Below are 17,772 nucleotides of genomic sequence, written 5' to 3' on the forward strand. Positions count from 1 at the left end.
TGCATTGATTTCAATTTTTTTAAAAAAAACATTGCACTAGAATATTATTTATCTTGATTACTGAGTTTTTTGGCAAATTCTTAAATTTTGTGCCTGAGATGAGTGCCTCACATGCCTTACCTTACTCCTGGCCCTGACTAGTAAATTATACTGGAAATTACTGAGTAGATGGTCAGAGATTTGAAAGAATTAGTAGGAAAATAGAGCCAACATGAACTCAAGGTAAGCTTATAAATTTTGCTTAAAATTAGAGGATTAGAAGACACAAGTGAATAGAGTTTTTAGTAAAGGTTTTCAGTCGAGTTTTGGAGTCAGTATCTTACTTCGACCAACGTAGAGGTAGCTATAGCTGCTATTAGAATATTATAGCCTCTAATGCATGAAACAAAGTGAAAATATGCTAGCTACTCACTCGAGAAGAAGCGCTTCAACTCCTGGTTTAAAACTTGTAGAATTTAAAAAAAGTCCCATAATGGCCAGGGTAAATATTCCAGACATCCCAAATAGCTCACCTGTTTTTTAAAAGAATTAATTATAAAGTATTAATTTAACATCAACAGCAGCACAAATTTTGCCCAAGATGAAAACAGCAGGTATCTTGATAGTACAGTAACTTTACAGAGACTCTACTTGGTTTCAACTGGATTAAATCGCAGATCATTACTACCACCTCGTCCTTCCTCCTCCTCAGATTCACACCCAGTTGTGTTGTCGAGTGTGTACTGAACATCCTTGCACTGCTTCGGCTTCATATCACTGCCGACAATATGAAGCTTACAAAACTCCTCATGTGCCCCAGGGTGGCTTGAGCACCCTCTACAGGTCTAATTTTTTCAGAGGGGCTCTGGAGGAATGACATGGAAGTGAGCCCATGAGTTTTTACGGAATAGCCCACTTCATATGCTTTCTTCTTAGGAGACAATGGGAGATAGAAATGGTCTGACTTTGTGGCAGGACTAAGGGAGTTAATCCAGTAGAAACCTCATATGGATATACTTCCCCAGCTTAATATTGTTTTGGTATATGTACTGTGCAGGACTGAAAAGCATAAAGAATTAGAATATTCTTAAAAGTAGTGGTATTAGAGTTATATTCCCCCTTTCTTATGAAAGTAGTGTATTGCCACTGTAAAAAATTTAAATAATATGGTACAGTACAGAGAGTGTATATATATATATTTTTTTTTTAATAAAAAGAGGACCCATAATTCAACTACCAAGACTTCAAGTACAGACCATCCCCAACTTAACAAAGTTTTGACTTGCAATTTTTCAGCTTTACAATGCTACAAAAGCAGTGTGCATCCTGTAGAAACAGTACTTCGAATTTTGAGTATTGATCTTTTCTCAGGCTAGCAATTTGTGGTAAGATCCTCCCTCTCGATGCTGGGCAGTGGCAGCAAGCCACAGCTCCCAGTCAGCCATGCCATCATGAGGGTGAACAACCGATACACTCACAACCATTCTGCACCGCACAACCATTCTGTTTTTCACTTTCAGTACAACACTCAATAAATTACATGAATATCAAACTCTTTATCATAAAATAGGCTTCCTGTGAGGTGATTTGCCCAGCTGTAGGCTAATGTAAGTATTCTGAGCATGTTTAAGGTAGACTGGGCTAAGCTACGATGTTTGGTAGGTGAGGTGTACTAAATGCATTTTTGACTTATGATATGTTCAACTTACAATGGTGTATTGAGATATAACCCTATTGTAAGTCAAGGAAGGCAAGTAAAATTTTTTTAAAAATTTGTTTTAGAATTTCTATAATGGAGAGGTCTGTATTTGTTTAGAAGAAATAATTTGATAAGTCAGTTGAGAATTGAGAATGAGACCCAAAGGGCAGCTTTAAGAATTAAAGGATACTTGCTCAATTTCTAGACTGGACACAAGTGGTAAGAATTAAGCAGGAAACACGGAAAAGTGAAGAATTAAAGAGAGCTATCAGATCTCATAAAGCCATGAATTACATAATGTAACTTCCCTTGTGAGCTTCCTTGTGCCCATCTTCAGTAAAATTTGCAAAGAACCAAAAACTTCTGTATATTTAAAATGAAGTAGCAGAGATCATGAGGAACTAAACTCCAGAAATTTTCAGGAATCATGAGGAGATCTTTGGGTGCTCATAGGCTATAGACTTTGGAATTTAAGATAATTGGACCAAGATCTTTGAGAGGACACTCATGATGGCATATATACAACATGCAGACACACAAAGTCACATATTAAAAAAAAAGCTATAATGAGATTATACTGTAATAGAGTTCTGTAATAAGCTTCTTTTTTTTTTGCTTTTTGTTTAGCAGACATTGTTCCAGTTAATAAAAATTAAAATTTTTGTTTTAATAGTAAAGAATATTATGGATATGCCACTTTTATCATATTGCCGTATTTATCAATTGCCAGGCATATTTGGATAAGCGCTTTGCCCCTCCATTTTTTGGCTTACTTTACATTACTTTGTTACAACAGTCGTATTTTAATTACTGGTGGCTTGTTAAATATTTAATACCTACCTAGTAGAGAAAGTTCTTCACTTTTCTTAAAGTTATCTTGTCTGTTTTCAGACAATTACAGACAATCTGTTACAGACAAATACAAATCAGTATTTCCAGATGATATTTTAAATTGTTTGGTAAAATTTCAACCCCCCAATTTCTATCATTATTTGATTCAGATTGTGATACATTTTAATTTTATAAAGTTAGTATCCTTATCATTCTACTGAGTCTTCCCTTCCAGAGATGGAAAATTACAAGTTTTATATTCTTTATTTTAATCCTGGCTAGAAATGGTACCTAAGCCAGAAACTAACACTTTGATTAGTTAGTTTTGAATTATAAAATAAGAGGGAAGTGTGGACATAGGCACTTTAAAGAGATCAAGTCCTGAACTAGTCATAGTCATTTATTAGGTAATAGTGAAACTTGTAAAATATTTATGGTGAATATTTTGAAGATACTAATAATATAAACATTAAGTCAGGTCAGAGTGAAAGTCCTTTTACATTAGATTTATAATTACTCTGTACCTCATTTTTATGAAATTCTGTTTTAGAAGTTTTCTTTCTAACATGTTTATAGAGACATTTTAACTCTAAAAGTTCAAAATTATTTTAGGGGGTATAACCCTTAATCTTGAGGCTATGTTCACTTACTAAATAATGTTAGGGGAAATTATATTTGCTAGAATATATTTTTTGGAGAAATTTAGGTATCCATAATTAAAGTAGTATGCAATGAATGTATCTGTACTGACCATTCTCTTGCTGTCTATTAATTCATTAACTTGATTCTGTAAACTCACTTGATTATAACTGACTTTAATCTGATGATTAGTTAGGAAGCCTCAAGATCCTATATTCTGCCTTCCTTCCTCAAACACGAAAATAATGAATCTTATTACTCTAGCATTCATAAAAACATTTTCTCTGTCTTGATTTATTCAAATTTAAATTTCTCAGTAAACTTTTATAGTTTTCCATGTTTAGGCTCAAACTTCTTATTCAGTTTATTCCTTTATATTTTGTAATATTTTGCCAATGTAAAGAGAATCAAATTTTCATTGTATTTTCTAACTAGCTACTGCTGGCTTATAAGAACACTATATATATTTTGGTATATTTATCTTATATCAAGCTATCAAAAAGACTTTTGGGCTTTGTTTATTAGTTAATGCTTTTGGGTTTTCTATGTAATCTAAAATGTTGTCACTAATGTAATCATTTTCTCTTTCAAAATTATGGATAAATGTCTTTCTTTTTTTTTTTTTTTAAAGATTTAATTTATTCATTTGACTGAGAGAGAGACACCCAGCGAGAAAGGGAACACAAGCAGGGGGAGTGGGAGAGGAAGAAGCAGGCTCCCAGCAGAGGAGCCTGATGTGGGGCTCGATCCCAGAACGCCAGGATCATGCCCTGAGCCAAAGGCAGACACTTAACAACTGAGCCACCCAGGCGCCCCTAAATCTCTTTCTTTCTTTTCCTTCTTTCCTTCCTTCCTTTTTTCCTTCCTTCCTCCCTCTCTCTCTCTCTTTTTCTTTCTTTCTTTCTTCCTTCCTTTTTTCTTTCTTTTCTTTCTTTCTTTCTTTCCTTTCTTTCTTCTTTCTCTTTTCTTTCTTTCTTTTTTTCTTTCTTTTTTTCTTTCTTTTTTTTTTCTTTCTTTCTTTCTTTCTTTTTCTTTCTTTCTTTCTTTCTTTCTTTCTTTCTTTCTTTCTTTCTTTCTTTCTTTCTTTTTCTTGCCTTAGCTAAAGCTTCTAGAGAAATCATAGATAAGAGAATAGGCAACATTGGCTTGCTCCTAAATGTAAAGGAAGGGCATAGTGTAAGTTGGTAACTAGGTAACTAGGTATTTACTGCATATGCTAATTCCAAGTCATTTACAGGGCTTTCTTGAAGAGCTGGGTTAAATGACTTTCTGCATCAGAGAAGGATAATATGGTGAATTATTAATACGTCATACTTCTGTGAGGAGGAAGTGGTGGCAAATGGATTAACACTGGTAGATTTTCTAATATTTAGTCTTGATCTGTAACTTCTATTTTGATTCCCTTTTTGATCTAAAATTTATCAAGGAAAGTATATTTAATTTCAGGCTATTAGAATGATTATTTTTAAAGACCCTCCTTTTATAATTAGTAAATTGTGAATGCATTGTGATTGAACAGTGTTTCAGATTTTATTAAAATGCTCTTCAAGTCTAGTTCATTTCTGTAAGTGGTCTGCACATATGTGTAAAGGATATGCATTCTGTTTGAGAAGAAAAAATTTGTATCCTGTAAACCAAGCATTTAAGTTTTTATTTATATCTTTTTATAGCCATCATTGTTTTTTGTCCAACTGGTTATGAAATTATCTGGGAAAGGCATGCTAAAGTATCTCATTGTAATCATGATTTTTGTCAAATTCTTTTGGCTTTTATAATGGTATTTGTTTTTACATATCTTGAGACATTGATTTCTGTTGTATAGATACTAATATTTTTATCTCTTTTGATAGGTTATTTTAACAAAAATATTCCTCCTAGATAAGTTAATGGTTTTTTGTTTTTGTTTTTACAAACTTTGCCTGGTATGCATTTTCCTAAATATCTGTTTTGCATTTTTCTGTCATTTAGTTTTAGGCATAGGCCCCAGACTTACAAATAAAAAAGATGAGGTACAGAATTGAAAAGCTGAGGCTTATGTGATTGACATCATCTCCAAAAACAGTGGACATCCACAACTGAATCAGTTTTGAACTTAGAATTCCAAACAAGAAACTTGCTAGGAAATAAGACCAAATTTCAAGCAGGATGTCAAAGGCTGCAAAGAAAGAGGAGTAAATAGGAAATAGTTAATAGAACTTACTTGATCTTAATTTTAAGTGATACTTTGGGTCAACTTTTCTTTTTGTCCTTATTTTTAAAAAGAGCTCATCACCAATGGTATGTATGGTATTTTCTTATTCCTAAATTGAAACCGTTTCTATTCAAATGCTGAAAACCATATACAAGTTTGCAAAATTCAGTCAGTTTAGTTTAAGAGCTTCTTTCAGTGCCCATTAAGAAATACACATGTCTTCAGTACCGTACAATGCAATAAATTTTTGGAGATGCGATAATGAATAAGAAGTAGAAAGTCCCCAAACTCTTGGAACTTATATTTTATATCTATCAAGATATATACAGGATATACAGAAAGAGGAATTCCTCTGGGTCCCGGCAGAGTGAATCTCCTGTATTGTTTTGGCTTGCCAAACCAACTGGTTTCTCTAGGTCATACCTGCTCTAGGCAGGAGTTAAGCCCTGATGGTAATTTGGGGAGTCTAGCGCCTCCTGTAACTGAAACAGAACAGAGGTAGACTCTGATTTCAGAAGGAGGTAGGGAACTGGAGTTAGAAGACCCATTTGAAAGTTGCTTTCTTTTTTAAGAAAGAAAAATTAGTTTCTAATCAGTAAAATGTTTACTGAATGGAATAATTAGGCCAGGAAAAAGCAAATCCATTATTTCTAACAATGTTTCTAAACTCCCAACATGCAAGTTGTAAAAGGCACACCTGTGAGTGCAGTAACTCCTCTTAGTTTTCCCCTTTATGAAATATATGCTAACTTCAAAGATGGAGCAAGATTACTTAAATAATTACATGAGTTTTAAAAACAATAATTATTATGAAAATTATTGATTCACTATTAACGTCAATTGATATAACTGAAGTATCGGAAAGCTTATTAAGCATCTTTTTTTCTTAAAGGAAATTTTTCTTTCAAATCTATTAAAAATTCAGAGAAATCCCTCACGGCTGAGGAAATAAGTTTACTTTTCTCTTCATCCTTCAGCAGAGTTCTTATTATTGTAGTTGTTTCTATTATTATTTAAATAGAATGATTATTTTGGTTTTTACTCCTCTGAAACTTAAACACAAAATTCTGTTCCATTAATTTTATCAAAATTATGAAGCAAGCTCTGTGAAAGCAAGGACTATTATGGTCATGGTTGAAGCATGAGGCCTAGAATAGGAACTATCACATAGTACATATCAATAAATAATTGTTGTATTAATGAATAATGAATGAATGAATTTCCATTACAGCACCCACCCCCCTCCTTTATTTTTTTTTTGCTTGCTAGTGAATATCAAGAAAGTTCTCTTGATTAGATTGTAGATAAGGTTCCCTGAAATTCTGTGGTCAATTTTTACTATCTTAAATGGAGCCCTAGTAGAATCCTGGACCAGGTTGAAGGCTGGGCATGGATCTGTCCAACCAGCACACATGACTATACCTCTTTGTATTTTTCAGTTTTCTGGAAGAGTGGTCCTTGAGTTTTTAAGAGGCCTCTGAATATAGATATCTCTTTTTTTGTTCACCTTCATCATCTTTAGGAAGGCCCTATCTGCAGGAAGTTTTATGGTGAAAACTCTCTGAGTGACATAATATGGATTTTGGAAGAGGTTGAATGCGTGTGATGGAATATATGAGGCACTTAAAGAAGATGTACCTTCCTGTGCTAAATTGGGGTTCTAGGTTCACCACAGATGTTCCAAGCTGCCATGGCCTGGGTAAACTACTTAGATATAGAGCAAGGCTGGAGGTGAGTTCTCCTTATTTATGTTCAAGTAGGGTACCTGTCCACCATCCAGAGCAGCTCCCTTGAGGAAGACATGAGAGGACTGATGATCCCCAGAATGGGTGTTCTTGGGAAAGAATAGTCTTTAATTCTTAGTTTGAGGCATTGATTTAAATATGGAAGGCACAGATGGGTCAGAATAGAGGTAAAGAGGATCCCTGGCTGCCCAACAATGAAGTAATCTCCAGGGACAGGGAAAGCAACTACATCTAGCTAAAACTTTCTCTTCTTGAGTGGTTAGAAAAGTAATTTGAGATATGCTTAATTGCTAGGGAGAGGGGAGTAGTAGAAGAATCTTACTTCAATATAACTTATTATTTGGCATCATACAGACCACTTTGATACACTAGAATGTGGTCTGGAAGCATCTCCTAAATGCTTTTTTCAAGAGGATAAGAAGGTGAAATGGGATAATGCTGTCTAAGGCCTTAGAGCACAAGACATCCAGTGAGTGGAATAGTGTATGTCAGCAATTTTCTCAAGAAGTCTATAATCATTACTTTTCCAAAATCAGTGCAAAAGGGAACACAGTAAATAAGTAAGTAAGTAAGTAAGTAAATAACTCTTAATATTACTTTGAAAATATCTGACTTCATGGACATCCTTAAAGGGTCCTATGGACACCCTCTCCTACCACCCTGCCCACTGCAGTGACTGTACTCTGAGAACCACAGTTACAGGAGGAGGTTATGGGGTTTTGATCAGAGAGGGGGGCATAAGATGCTTCTGGGACTGCTGGTGACATTGTATTTCTTGTCTTGAGTGCTAATTACACATCTGTGTATTTTATAATCATTCATCATAGTGTGCACATATCATTTATTTTATATATATACAAACATATGATAAAGTAACAAAAGATACTTATGATCAGGGCTATCTGAACGGGTAAACGAACTCATGAATACCTTGTAATCTCTCTGTTTACAAGCGCTGCTCTCAGGCCCTGAAGATGGCCATATAACTCCACTTGGTCCCTGAGCTGACAACTTTTGATGTTGCCTTTCGGGGAGATAGCTCCAGTGAAGGGAAGGGCAAGCCCTGCATCCTCTCACCACTGGCAGGTGCATTGTCTGGCTTATCTTCTGAGTTCCTCTTCAACACTTACAAAACAACATTTCCCATTCTCATCAAGCATTCTGACTCAGCCTGGGTCTGTGGAATGTTGCCCCTATAAGCATCCTCATGAAAGTCCCAACCCAGCCTCAAATAAAACCACAATGAATATTAAATAAGGGATGTGTGGTAGTGCTTTGTAAAGGGTAGATCACTATACTAATACAATTATATTCCTACAAGCATAACTTATGATAAAATACTATAAAATCCATATCAACTTTTAGAAAATATAGGATTCTGATTTTAAGAAATTTAGAAAAAGAATTTCTAAGTCCTTACCTAAAGAATGGTTCACCTTCTTTTGCAGGCTGAGATTAATATCTTCAATACCATTGAATACAATCAAAGACATTATAGAGGTCATCAGACTTTCTCCATTAATTAAATTGACGAGGCTTCTAGAAAGACCTATGGAAGAGAAAATATTTTGTTTAAGGTGGGGAAATTATCAATATTAAAGAATAAAATTTTCTTATGAAGTAGGAGTATATTCTTAGCTATAGATTTATATCACATACTTTGCCTATGTACTTAAATAAACCCTAGTCATGTTTGAAAACTCCCTTCAAGGAAATTTAATTATGTATCAACAGTAACTTAAGTTTAGACTTCTATAATTAGGAACCAAATTAATTGTGATTGACCATGGTTTATGTAAGAAAGATGATCAGCTAGATCTGTCATTTCTTGTTTCAAAGCCCAGATGAAAACATGAAATTCACTATTTTTAAAAATTTGGTGATTTAGCCAATATCATGTATTTAAGGCAAGGCAAAAAACAGTGATGGAGGATAAAGGAAATTCATAAGTCAAGCTTTATAACATGGTACCTAAGCAAATTATTAGGGCAATTGTCAAGATAATCTATGATTAGAAATTGTCTGACTTTCCTATACATTCCTTTCAAGGATTTTAGAAATCAAGCTCTATGAAATGGAGAGCACCTGGATATTATGTATTCCCATCCTAATTTCCCTCTATTTATGATGATTGTTTAGATATCTATCAATTATCATTTTTTTCCATTAAATATGCTTGTAGTGGAAAAAATATAACTTTGAACATCTTAATGATTTTCTAGATGTCCGCAGGAGTGAAATATTATTACATCACCCAACCACTTTATGATCACAACCTCACACGGTAAGTATGCTGTTGTAGGAGAAAAGAAGTCAAAGCATCTGTTCCTGTGGAAGCTCAAGTGCCTTGATGGTCCAATTCTTCACCTCTTTATGTATCCATGCCTTTTGCTGTAAAACTGCAATTTCTCTCACCTAAGAAATCCAGTCTGTTTTGTTATGAGACATGATGCAGGCAGAGGCTTAAGACAGATTTTTGCTTCCTATCACTTGTATCTCTGCCACCATCATGATAGTGTTCCCTGGTTGCACTACTGGAAGATTGTGAGAAATACATGGAAGAAAGGTGGCTCTTCCCAGTTGAGGCCATCCTAGATCACTTAGCCCCCAGATGACCCTCTCACTGACTATAGATTCATTAGTGAGCCCAGCCAAGATCAGTAGAGCCCAGCCATGTGAGACTCATGAGAAATAATAACTGTTGTTTTTAAGCCACTGTGTTTTTTCTTACTCAGTTGTTGAAACTCAGAGCTGTTCCTTACTGAGAAAAACCTAACTGGTACTATTGTATAGCTAATTCCAATAGCTATAACAAAATGTAAATGTTTGAAAATAAACAACTGACACGGGGGCATTTGATGAGTCAAGAGACCATCAAAAGCTCAAGACAATGTGAATATACTCATGTACACATAAGCCTGAGCAGACTTTGTGTGTGTGTGGAAGTAAAACAAAGCAAATATAAAAATCTTGCTTTGAAAACTCAAGCAAAAATGTTACCATGAGAAAAATACTTCATTTTTCATTTTTATGTTTTTCAGTATGCAAAATGAGGAGAAAAACAAAATTCCAGAAGTCATGGCAAGATGACTAAAATGTATGAGCATAACTCTGCAAGTTAACTCAAAGAAATTATTTATCTTTTTTTAAAAAAAGATTTATTTATTTGAGAGAGAGAGAGAGTGGGAGAGCACATGAGTGTGGAGGCAGGGGAGGGGCAGAGGAAGAGAGAGAGAGAGAGAGAGAGAGAAACTCAAGCTGACTCCATGCTGAATGTGGAGCCAGACGTGGGGCTCAATCTCACAACCCCTGAGACAAGCACCGGAGTGAAAACCAAGAGTTGAGTGCTTAACCGACTGTACCACCCAGGCACCCCCACAAAGAAATTATTTAAATTCAACAATGGCAGTCCAGGAAATCAGAGGAATACTAACTAGATTACAAGATTATAATGTTAAGAATGTAATGCTCTCAGGTAGCATAGAACTTTGCCAAATCTTTTGAGTAAAAAAGGGACTGGCACTGACGAAGTCCCCATAGAGGCAGGGTTGGGTGACAGATCCTGGCACTTCCTTCTTCTAAAGTCTTACCTCACAATCTTAATCTCTTTGTTTTGAAGAGTTGGCTCTCCTTTACTCAGAGAGGTACATTGATGTGTCTCCTCTATTCTATTTCTACTTGCCTCAAGTAGCTTTTTCCTTTAACTGGCCATAAAATGAAAAGCGTATGTGTGTGTTTGTGTGTGTATGTGTATGCACATGCACACATGCCCTATTAAAATTCTATTACAAAACAAATGTTGTAATTCTTGTCACTAAAAAGTGATTGGAGGACAACAAATTAGGTTATCATTTTTCTTGAATGAGGCTTTTAGATTTGTGCATGTTTGTGTGGGGGGGGTTACGTTGACTTGGTATTTTGTTTTTAAATATAGATTTATTTCTCCTAAAATAGTACACACTGAAAAGTATGATTAGTGATTTTATTGTTTTTGACTTTTCAAGTTTTTCGGTCCTAATGGTGACAAGGACTCCAAAGGCACTTTTTTTTTTTCCCGCAAATGGCATTATCCTAATGACAGTACTGTCAAAGGAAAAGAGGTATTGGGCAATAGAAATGTCACCACAATGTATTTGCAAATTGTTCGCTCCTGAAACTGTTGGCTCAAAGTAGAAGCATGTATAAAGTCAAAGATTACACATAACCCTGTTTATTCCACAATTGGATGAAATATATATATATACACACACATATATATACATACATATATATATATGCTAAGTAAGCCCATTACTGGCATTTCATTTTGTTCTAAGCATCACTAACCCGAATCTCCATGCTCAACCCCCAGTGTCCCAGAACCCTATTTCATATATTGAAAAGCTACAGTGAACAAAAGATCTTAAAACTAGATACATTAAGTCAGAACATGCTATTTTAAATATAGAAAAAGAGGAAAAATATACCTACCAAGGTCTCTTATAGCAGCTGCCGTCAGCATGGGATCTGAACTCACAAGGATAGTTGAAAATAATAACCATGGAGTAGTTTCCAAGAGTAATTTATTCACAGATACCAAATACCAAAGAATTAATATATAATTCATCAAAAAGCCAGGAACTGTAATTAAAAGTACCTGCAAAGAAATTTTACAGATAGAAAAATCAGATTGGCTTTGTATACTATTTTAAAAAGCAGATTATCAGGATTATTGGAGATACAGAATCACACTGATTCCACTGAAGGGAAATTTTAAGTTATCTTATTTAACAAATATGTACCTGCAACTCTGGAAATAAGAGGCAAATATTACAATGAGATTATTAGGACTTATGACAGACCAGTTGTAGGAAATACCATATTGTAATTAAAAGGGCACATTTAATTTTCTTGATAAGGGCACATGCATATAGAAATGAATGTGTAAAGTTGTATGCACCCACACCGTATATACAGATGTGTATATACACACATTTAACTATGCATAGAACTGAATCATAGGCTGTTAACATAGAAAGAAAGAACACAAGTTTGAAAGAAGTCACAAAAGAGGAAAAGAAGGAGAAAATAAGATAACAGAAAGAATGTAGAGAAATGGCAGAGGACTCCAGAAAACACAGGAAGAAAATTTCTGTTATTCTAGAACTGGAACCTGGCCTTCTGCCTTTCCACCAGTGCCTTCTGCTTCCTTTTATTATACCAGGGGCGTCTATGTAGCAAGATTTCATTCCCAAATGGACTTAGAAAATGTGATGTGCCTGAAACTACCTATAAGAATTCAGAAATGCATCCCCATGTTCATTGCAGCATTATTTACAATACAATAATGTAAATTTACACTATGTTATTTACAATAACTATACACAATAGTTATACACAATAAGACATGGAAGCAACCTAAGTGTCCATCGATAGATGGAGTTGATAAAGATATGTAATATCTTTACACATATCTTTATATGTGTAATAGAATCTTACTCAACTGTAAAAGAGAAGGAAATCTTGCCATTTGCGACAACACGGATGAAACTTGAAGGCATTATGCTACTTGAAATAAGTCAGATAGAAAAAGAGAAATACAGTATGATCTCACTTATATGTGACACCTTAAAAAAAAAACTGAGCTCCTAGACACAGAGACTAGATTGGCTATTGCCAGAGGTGGGGGTGGAGGCAGGAGGTTGGTGAATGTCTATTCACCATCTACTAGGCAACGAGGCATTGCGGTAGGACCTAGAGAGGTGAAAGGGGTCAAAAGTTACAAACTTCCAGTTCTAAATAAATCATGGGACGCAATGTACAGCATGGTGACTATAGTTAATAATACTGTACTGTATATTTAAAAGTTGCTAAGAGAGTAGGTATTAAACGTTAAAAGAAAAAATTTGTAACTATGTGGTGATGGATGTTAACTAGACTTGTTTTGGTGGTTGTTTCAAAATATATACTACTACCGAATCATTATGTTGTATACCTGAAACTAATATAATGTATGTCAATTATATCTCAATTTAAAAATAAAAATGAAAAATTATAAAAATTTCATAATGATGTTGACAAATGCTTTTACTACCAAAATTAAATAAAAACAGCAACATATATCTATATGTACATATAGGAATCCTGTGACTAAACCTTATCATACATCCTTAATTATTTCTTTAGAATTTCAATAAGTAATATTAAAGACATGCATCATTTTAGGGTTTTCCACAGAGATTGCCAAACTGCCCTCTAGAAAGGTTTACCAACAAACACAGACGCTAACAGTGTACCAATCAATCCCATTTAAGACAATTCTCCAGAGAAGTAAAATCAGATGACACCCCAGGTTCCTGTCTCAGGTTTTGCTACATCAGGAAAGTCATGCCTTTTTCTATGAAAAAGCACAGGCTCTCACTCCTTCATTTATTACATGTTTATTCACCATCTGCTAGGAAATGAGGCATTGTGATAGGACCTAGAAAGGCAAAACCAAAGACAGTTAAGGAAAAAAAAGAATTTGGGGGCGCCTGGGTGGCACAGCGGTTAAGTGTCTGCCTTCGGCTCAGGGCGTGATCCCAGCGTTATGGGATCGAGCCCCACATCAGGCTCCTCCGCTATGAGCCTGCTTCTTCCTCTCCCACTCCGCCTGCTTGTGTTCCCTCTCTCACTGGCTGTCTCTATCTCTGTCGAATAAATAAATAAAAAATCTTTAAAAAAAAAAAAGAAAAAAAGAATTTAGAAGAACTAAAATATTAAAACTCCTTCTGATTACTTTGCTCTTCATTTGTAGAGGGACAGTCATGCATGATGAATTGGGGACTAAGACTATCTAATTCAGGAGGCTGGGTGCTAGTGCTAAGCAATCTGGTTAAGTCAATCATACATCTCTTACTGAATCTGAGAAGTAGCAGAATAATGATGGAGCGTTTATATGGCCCTGTTGAGCCCTGGATCTCCTGAGAGGGAGTCTTTCGTGAATGAACCTTGATGACAGCATTAGGGTGGTGGGAGAAAATCAACGCCTCCTACATAATTTACCTCTAGGGTGGCTGGGTTCTCCTGGTAAGGTTTTGATGGTCTGAAGAGTTGTATTACTAGCTCCTGTTCAAAGGAGAAATTAAAATGAGGCTCTGAGATAAGAAGACTGAGGGTCAAGAGACCCAAATCCTTATACTCTCACCCTGATAAGTCACAAGGCATATTGTTTGTAAAAGTGGCTGCAGTAATTCTGCTCCCTGAATTCACACCACTGGGAAGTTATCTCCAGCACTGACTTGGTTAGTCATGTCATTCTTTGCTTTGGCTAGAAGGGACAAGAGCAAACACAATGGAAGAAGGGGCCTAAAAAGCACTGGCAAATTGGAATTTGCCCTCTTCTGCCCATGTCTGAGACTCTGCAACCATCATGGGAAGAAGTCTGGAATAACCTTCTAGATCATGGTAGTGACACCCATTGCCTACAGCTAACGCTCACAGTAACAACCAACAGACACATGTGTGGGGCCACCCAGCTCATCCCAACTCGTCTGACCCCACAGTTGTACAGAGATGCAGGAGATGGCTCAGCAGAGATCACCCAAACCAGCCCAAAGTACTGTTATATATCTATTCTGTTCAATGTCTGTCTGCCTGCCTGCTTGCTTTCTTTCCTTCCTTCCTTCCTTCCTCCCTCTCTCCCTCCCTCCCTTTTCTTTCTCTTTCTTTCTTTCTTTCTTTCTTTCTTTCTTTCTTTCTTTCTTTCTTTCTTTCTTTCTTTCGTCTGAACTCCCATTTGCCTGGACTCAAAATGAAGTAAGTTATTTTAATAGTTTTGTTTCTAGTGTAGTTTAGGTAATGGCCTTATATTTACAAAGCTGTTTTAATTACTTTGAAAGAAATGTATACCCTGCTTAAGATTTGGAGTATTTTTCCCTCGAGGTCTTTCCTTGATGGGGATCAAATATCACATGATGAGGAAAAAAAAAATCACAATAGTTGGTGAATTAGAGTTATAGAAGCTTCTGTGAGTATTCTCCATTTTTGTTCATGTGAGTAGGGAAGTTTTAGAAAGTGGGTATTTAAAACATGGAAACATGGTTTTTATGAAAATAATAAAAAAAACTGGGCCAAATATATTTCATAATAGCCCTCTAATGGCATCGCAGAGTTAAAATTATAATTGGCATTAAACTCTGCCAGTCAGATTTTCAGAATTACTTTTCTTCTCCATAAACTTTTTTCCTGAGCCTTCAATATGTTGGACAATTGCTAAGATATGGTTTATTCACTAAAATATAAAGCTGAATTTACTTCTCCCACACCTTATACTTTTTCCTTGTCTTCTTTGTTTTCTAATTTAGAGCAAAATTTTAAAAAATCTGAATATAGATAACATGTAGTAGTTCATGAGTGAATGATGTTATTGCAAAAGAGAACTTCTTACCTGCCAAAATAACTTCTGCAGCATGTAAACATCCATGTCAAATGCAGCATTAAAGAAAATTATTGGTGTAAATAGATAAAAAAATACTTTTGGGCTCATCCATTGTATGGCATCTGCATATATTTGGACCTAATAATATAAAAATACATCAGTTTCTCATTTATCCATCCTTCTATTAGCATAGATTACACGCCAGGCACTCCTATCTCTGGCAAAAGAGAAAAAGATATATCACAATGTAATAGGTGCTCAAATCTTAACTCTCTTGATTCTCATCATTTTCTTTCCTTTTTTTAAAAGATTTACTTACTTATTTTAGAGAGAGAGGTAGGGGAGAGGGAGAAGGGGAGAGAGTTTTAAGCAGACTCCCCACTGAGCACAGACCCCCATGGGGGGCTCAATCTAACCACCCTGAGATCATGACCTGAGTCAAAAGCAAGAGTTGGATGTTTGACTGCGCCACCCAGGTGCCCCAGATTTTCATAATTTTCCATCAGATTGTTACCAGTTACAGCGGAAGTTAACACATATCTCCATGCCCATTTTATTTTTTAAACAACAGGTATAGAAAGTACATTGATATGGGTACAAGAGAATATGGAGGAGATTTTCAGGCCTACAAGAGGAAGACAGGTTTCAGGTAGACGGATTATCATGCACAACATGTACAAAGGAGCAAACAGTCACATCAAATTTCAGAAACTACAAGTAATTAACCATAGATTACACAGAAGATGTGTGTGGAAGAATAGCAGGAATAAAAACTGGAAGTTAATGCTGTTAATGAAATAACTAATTAATGTTGTTTATTACAAAATACTTAGTTGAGGGATGCCTGGGTGGCTCAGTCAGGTTAAATATTTGCCTTTGGCTCGGGTCATGATCCCAGGGCTCTGGGACTGAGCCCCGCATGGGACTCCCTGCACAGCGGGAAGTCTGCTTCTCCCTCTACCCTTTGCATCTGCTTGTGATCTCTCTCTCTCTCTCTCAAATAAATAAATAAATAAATAAAATCTGTAAAAAAAATTATTTAGTTGGTATTCGTAAATCCTGCTATGGGCATCCACTCAACATTCTGTTCATTAAGGAAACACAGAATGCCTGCTGTGTTAGGTGGTATCTTTGCTTTGGGGGATGATTCTCCATGAGTCTCTCATGTTTCTCCATATCTTATGAGTGGAGGCATTGTTTGCTTTTCTTCCAGACTATTTTTCAAAAATATCTGTATGGCTAACAGCTTTGGAAGACAGAGCTAAGTGCCTCCCTTCAGAGCAAAGAGTTGGTGTACTATACTGTACAGTGTAATAAGGATAGTGTCTCCCTCTAGGGCAAGAGGTCAGGTGAGTTTACTGCCCAAAACAAAATATTCAAGTTCTCTAAACTCAGGTTTCTTCTCCTGTAATGCAATCCATCGTGTATGTGGGTTTCACCGGGCCCTCTTTGCTTCTCCCTGTGGGTACTGGGGCTTACGGAACAGGCATAAGAAGATGCTGATATTCTGGCTGCTGCTATGGCTATGAGCACTAAAATCCTTTTCTTGGGCCCAGGAATCCCGTGTCTTTTGCCAGGACCATGAAACTGTGGCAGACTAACTTATTACTTGCAAACAGAGTAAAATCTTAGACCCTTCACAGTTCTTGACCTCTGTTCTCTTCTTTTAAAAGGAAATTGACAAATAGAGAAGTTTATAGAAGTACTTAAAATTTCATAGAAGTCAAAATTGTACAGTTACAAAACCTATTGATGACAAATGAAGTAATAATCTGGTAATCTCATAATGTTCATTAATATCACTGGTTACATTTGTTTGGGAAAGCAATCGTTTTCATACATGTTCTCATTTACACTCTGATCGACTAGAGCCGGTGTTGGCAAACTATGACCCAGGGCCACATCTGACTCAATACCTGTTTTTGTAAATAAAGTCTTATTAGAACACAGCCATGCCAGCTCACTTACATATTGTCTATGGTGGCTTTTGAACGATAGTGGCAGAGCTGAGTAATTGTGACAGAGCTCACGTGGCCTATAATACCTAAAATATTTACTATATGGACTTTTATAGAAAAAAATTGCTGCCAACCCCGGGGCTAGAGAACTATTTCATGTGTCAATGATGCATTCTATATCCCTTATAGTAAAGATAATCGCTCTCCTCTACCTGATTCCAGCTATTCTCAACTATTTATAACACTGTAGCTGCCTTGACTACATCTGTAGTTTGCTTTCCTCCTCACTTCCAACTCCAGGTAAGAGGTTCAACTTCTGTTTCTTGAGATCT

The 17,772-nt window shown here is 35.8% G+C and overlaps 1 protein-coding gene across 1 annotated transcript in view; it reads right to left on the bottom strand.

Annotated features, from left to right (window-relative positions):
- SLC9C1 (solute carrier family 9 member C1) overlaps positions 1–17,772 on the bottom strand; it is a 79,386-nt gene that overhangs the window by 54,941 nt on the left and 6,673 nt on the right. Inside the window, exons 4-8 of the mRNA XM_034669712.1 lie at positions 15,492–15,620; positions 11,555–11,720; positions 8,505–8,633; positions 5,142–5,303; positions 413–512 (exon numbers count right to left, since the gene is read on the bottom strand). Of these exons, the coding sequence (XP_034525603.1) occupies positions 413–512; positions 5,142–5,303; positions 8,505–8,633; positions 11,555–11,720; positions 15,492–15,620 (686 nt within the window). The remainder of the gene's footprint in view (positions 1–412; positions 513–5,141; positions 5,304–8,504; positions 8,634–11,554; positions 11,721–15,491; positions 15,621–17,772) is intronic.

The sequence above is a fragment of the Ailuropoda melanoleuca genome, chromosome 1, assembly GCF_002007445.2.
Source record: "Ailuropoda melanoleuca isolate Jingjing chromosome 1, ASM200744v2, whole genome shotgun sequence".
In the NCBI taxonomy this organism is placed as follows: Eukaryota; Metazoa; Chordata; class Mammalia; order Carnivora; family Ursidae; genus Ailuropoda; species Ailuropoda melanoleuca.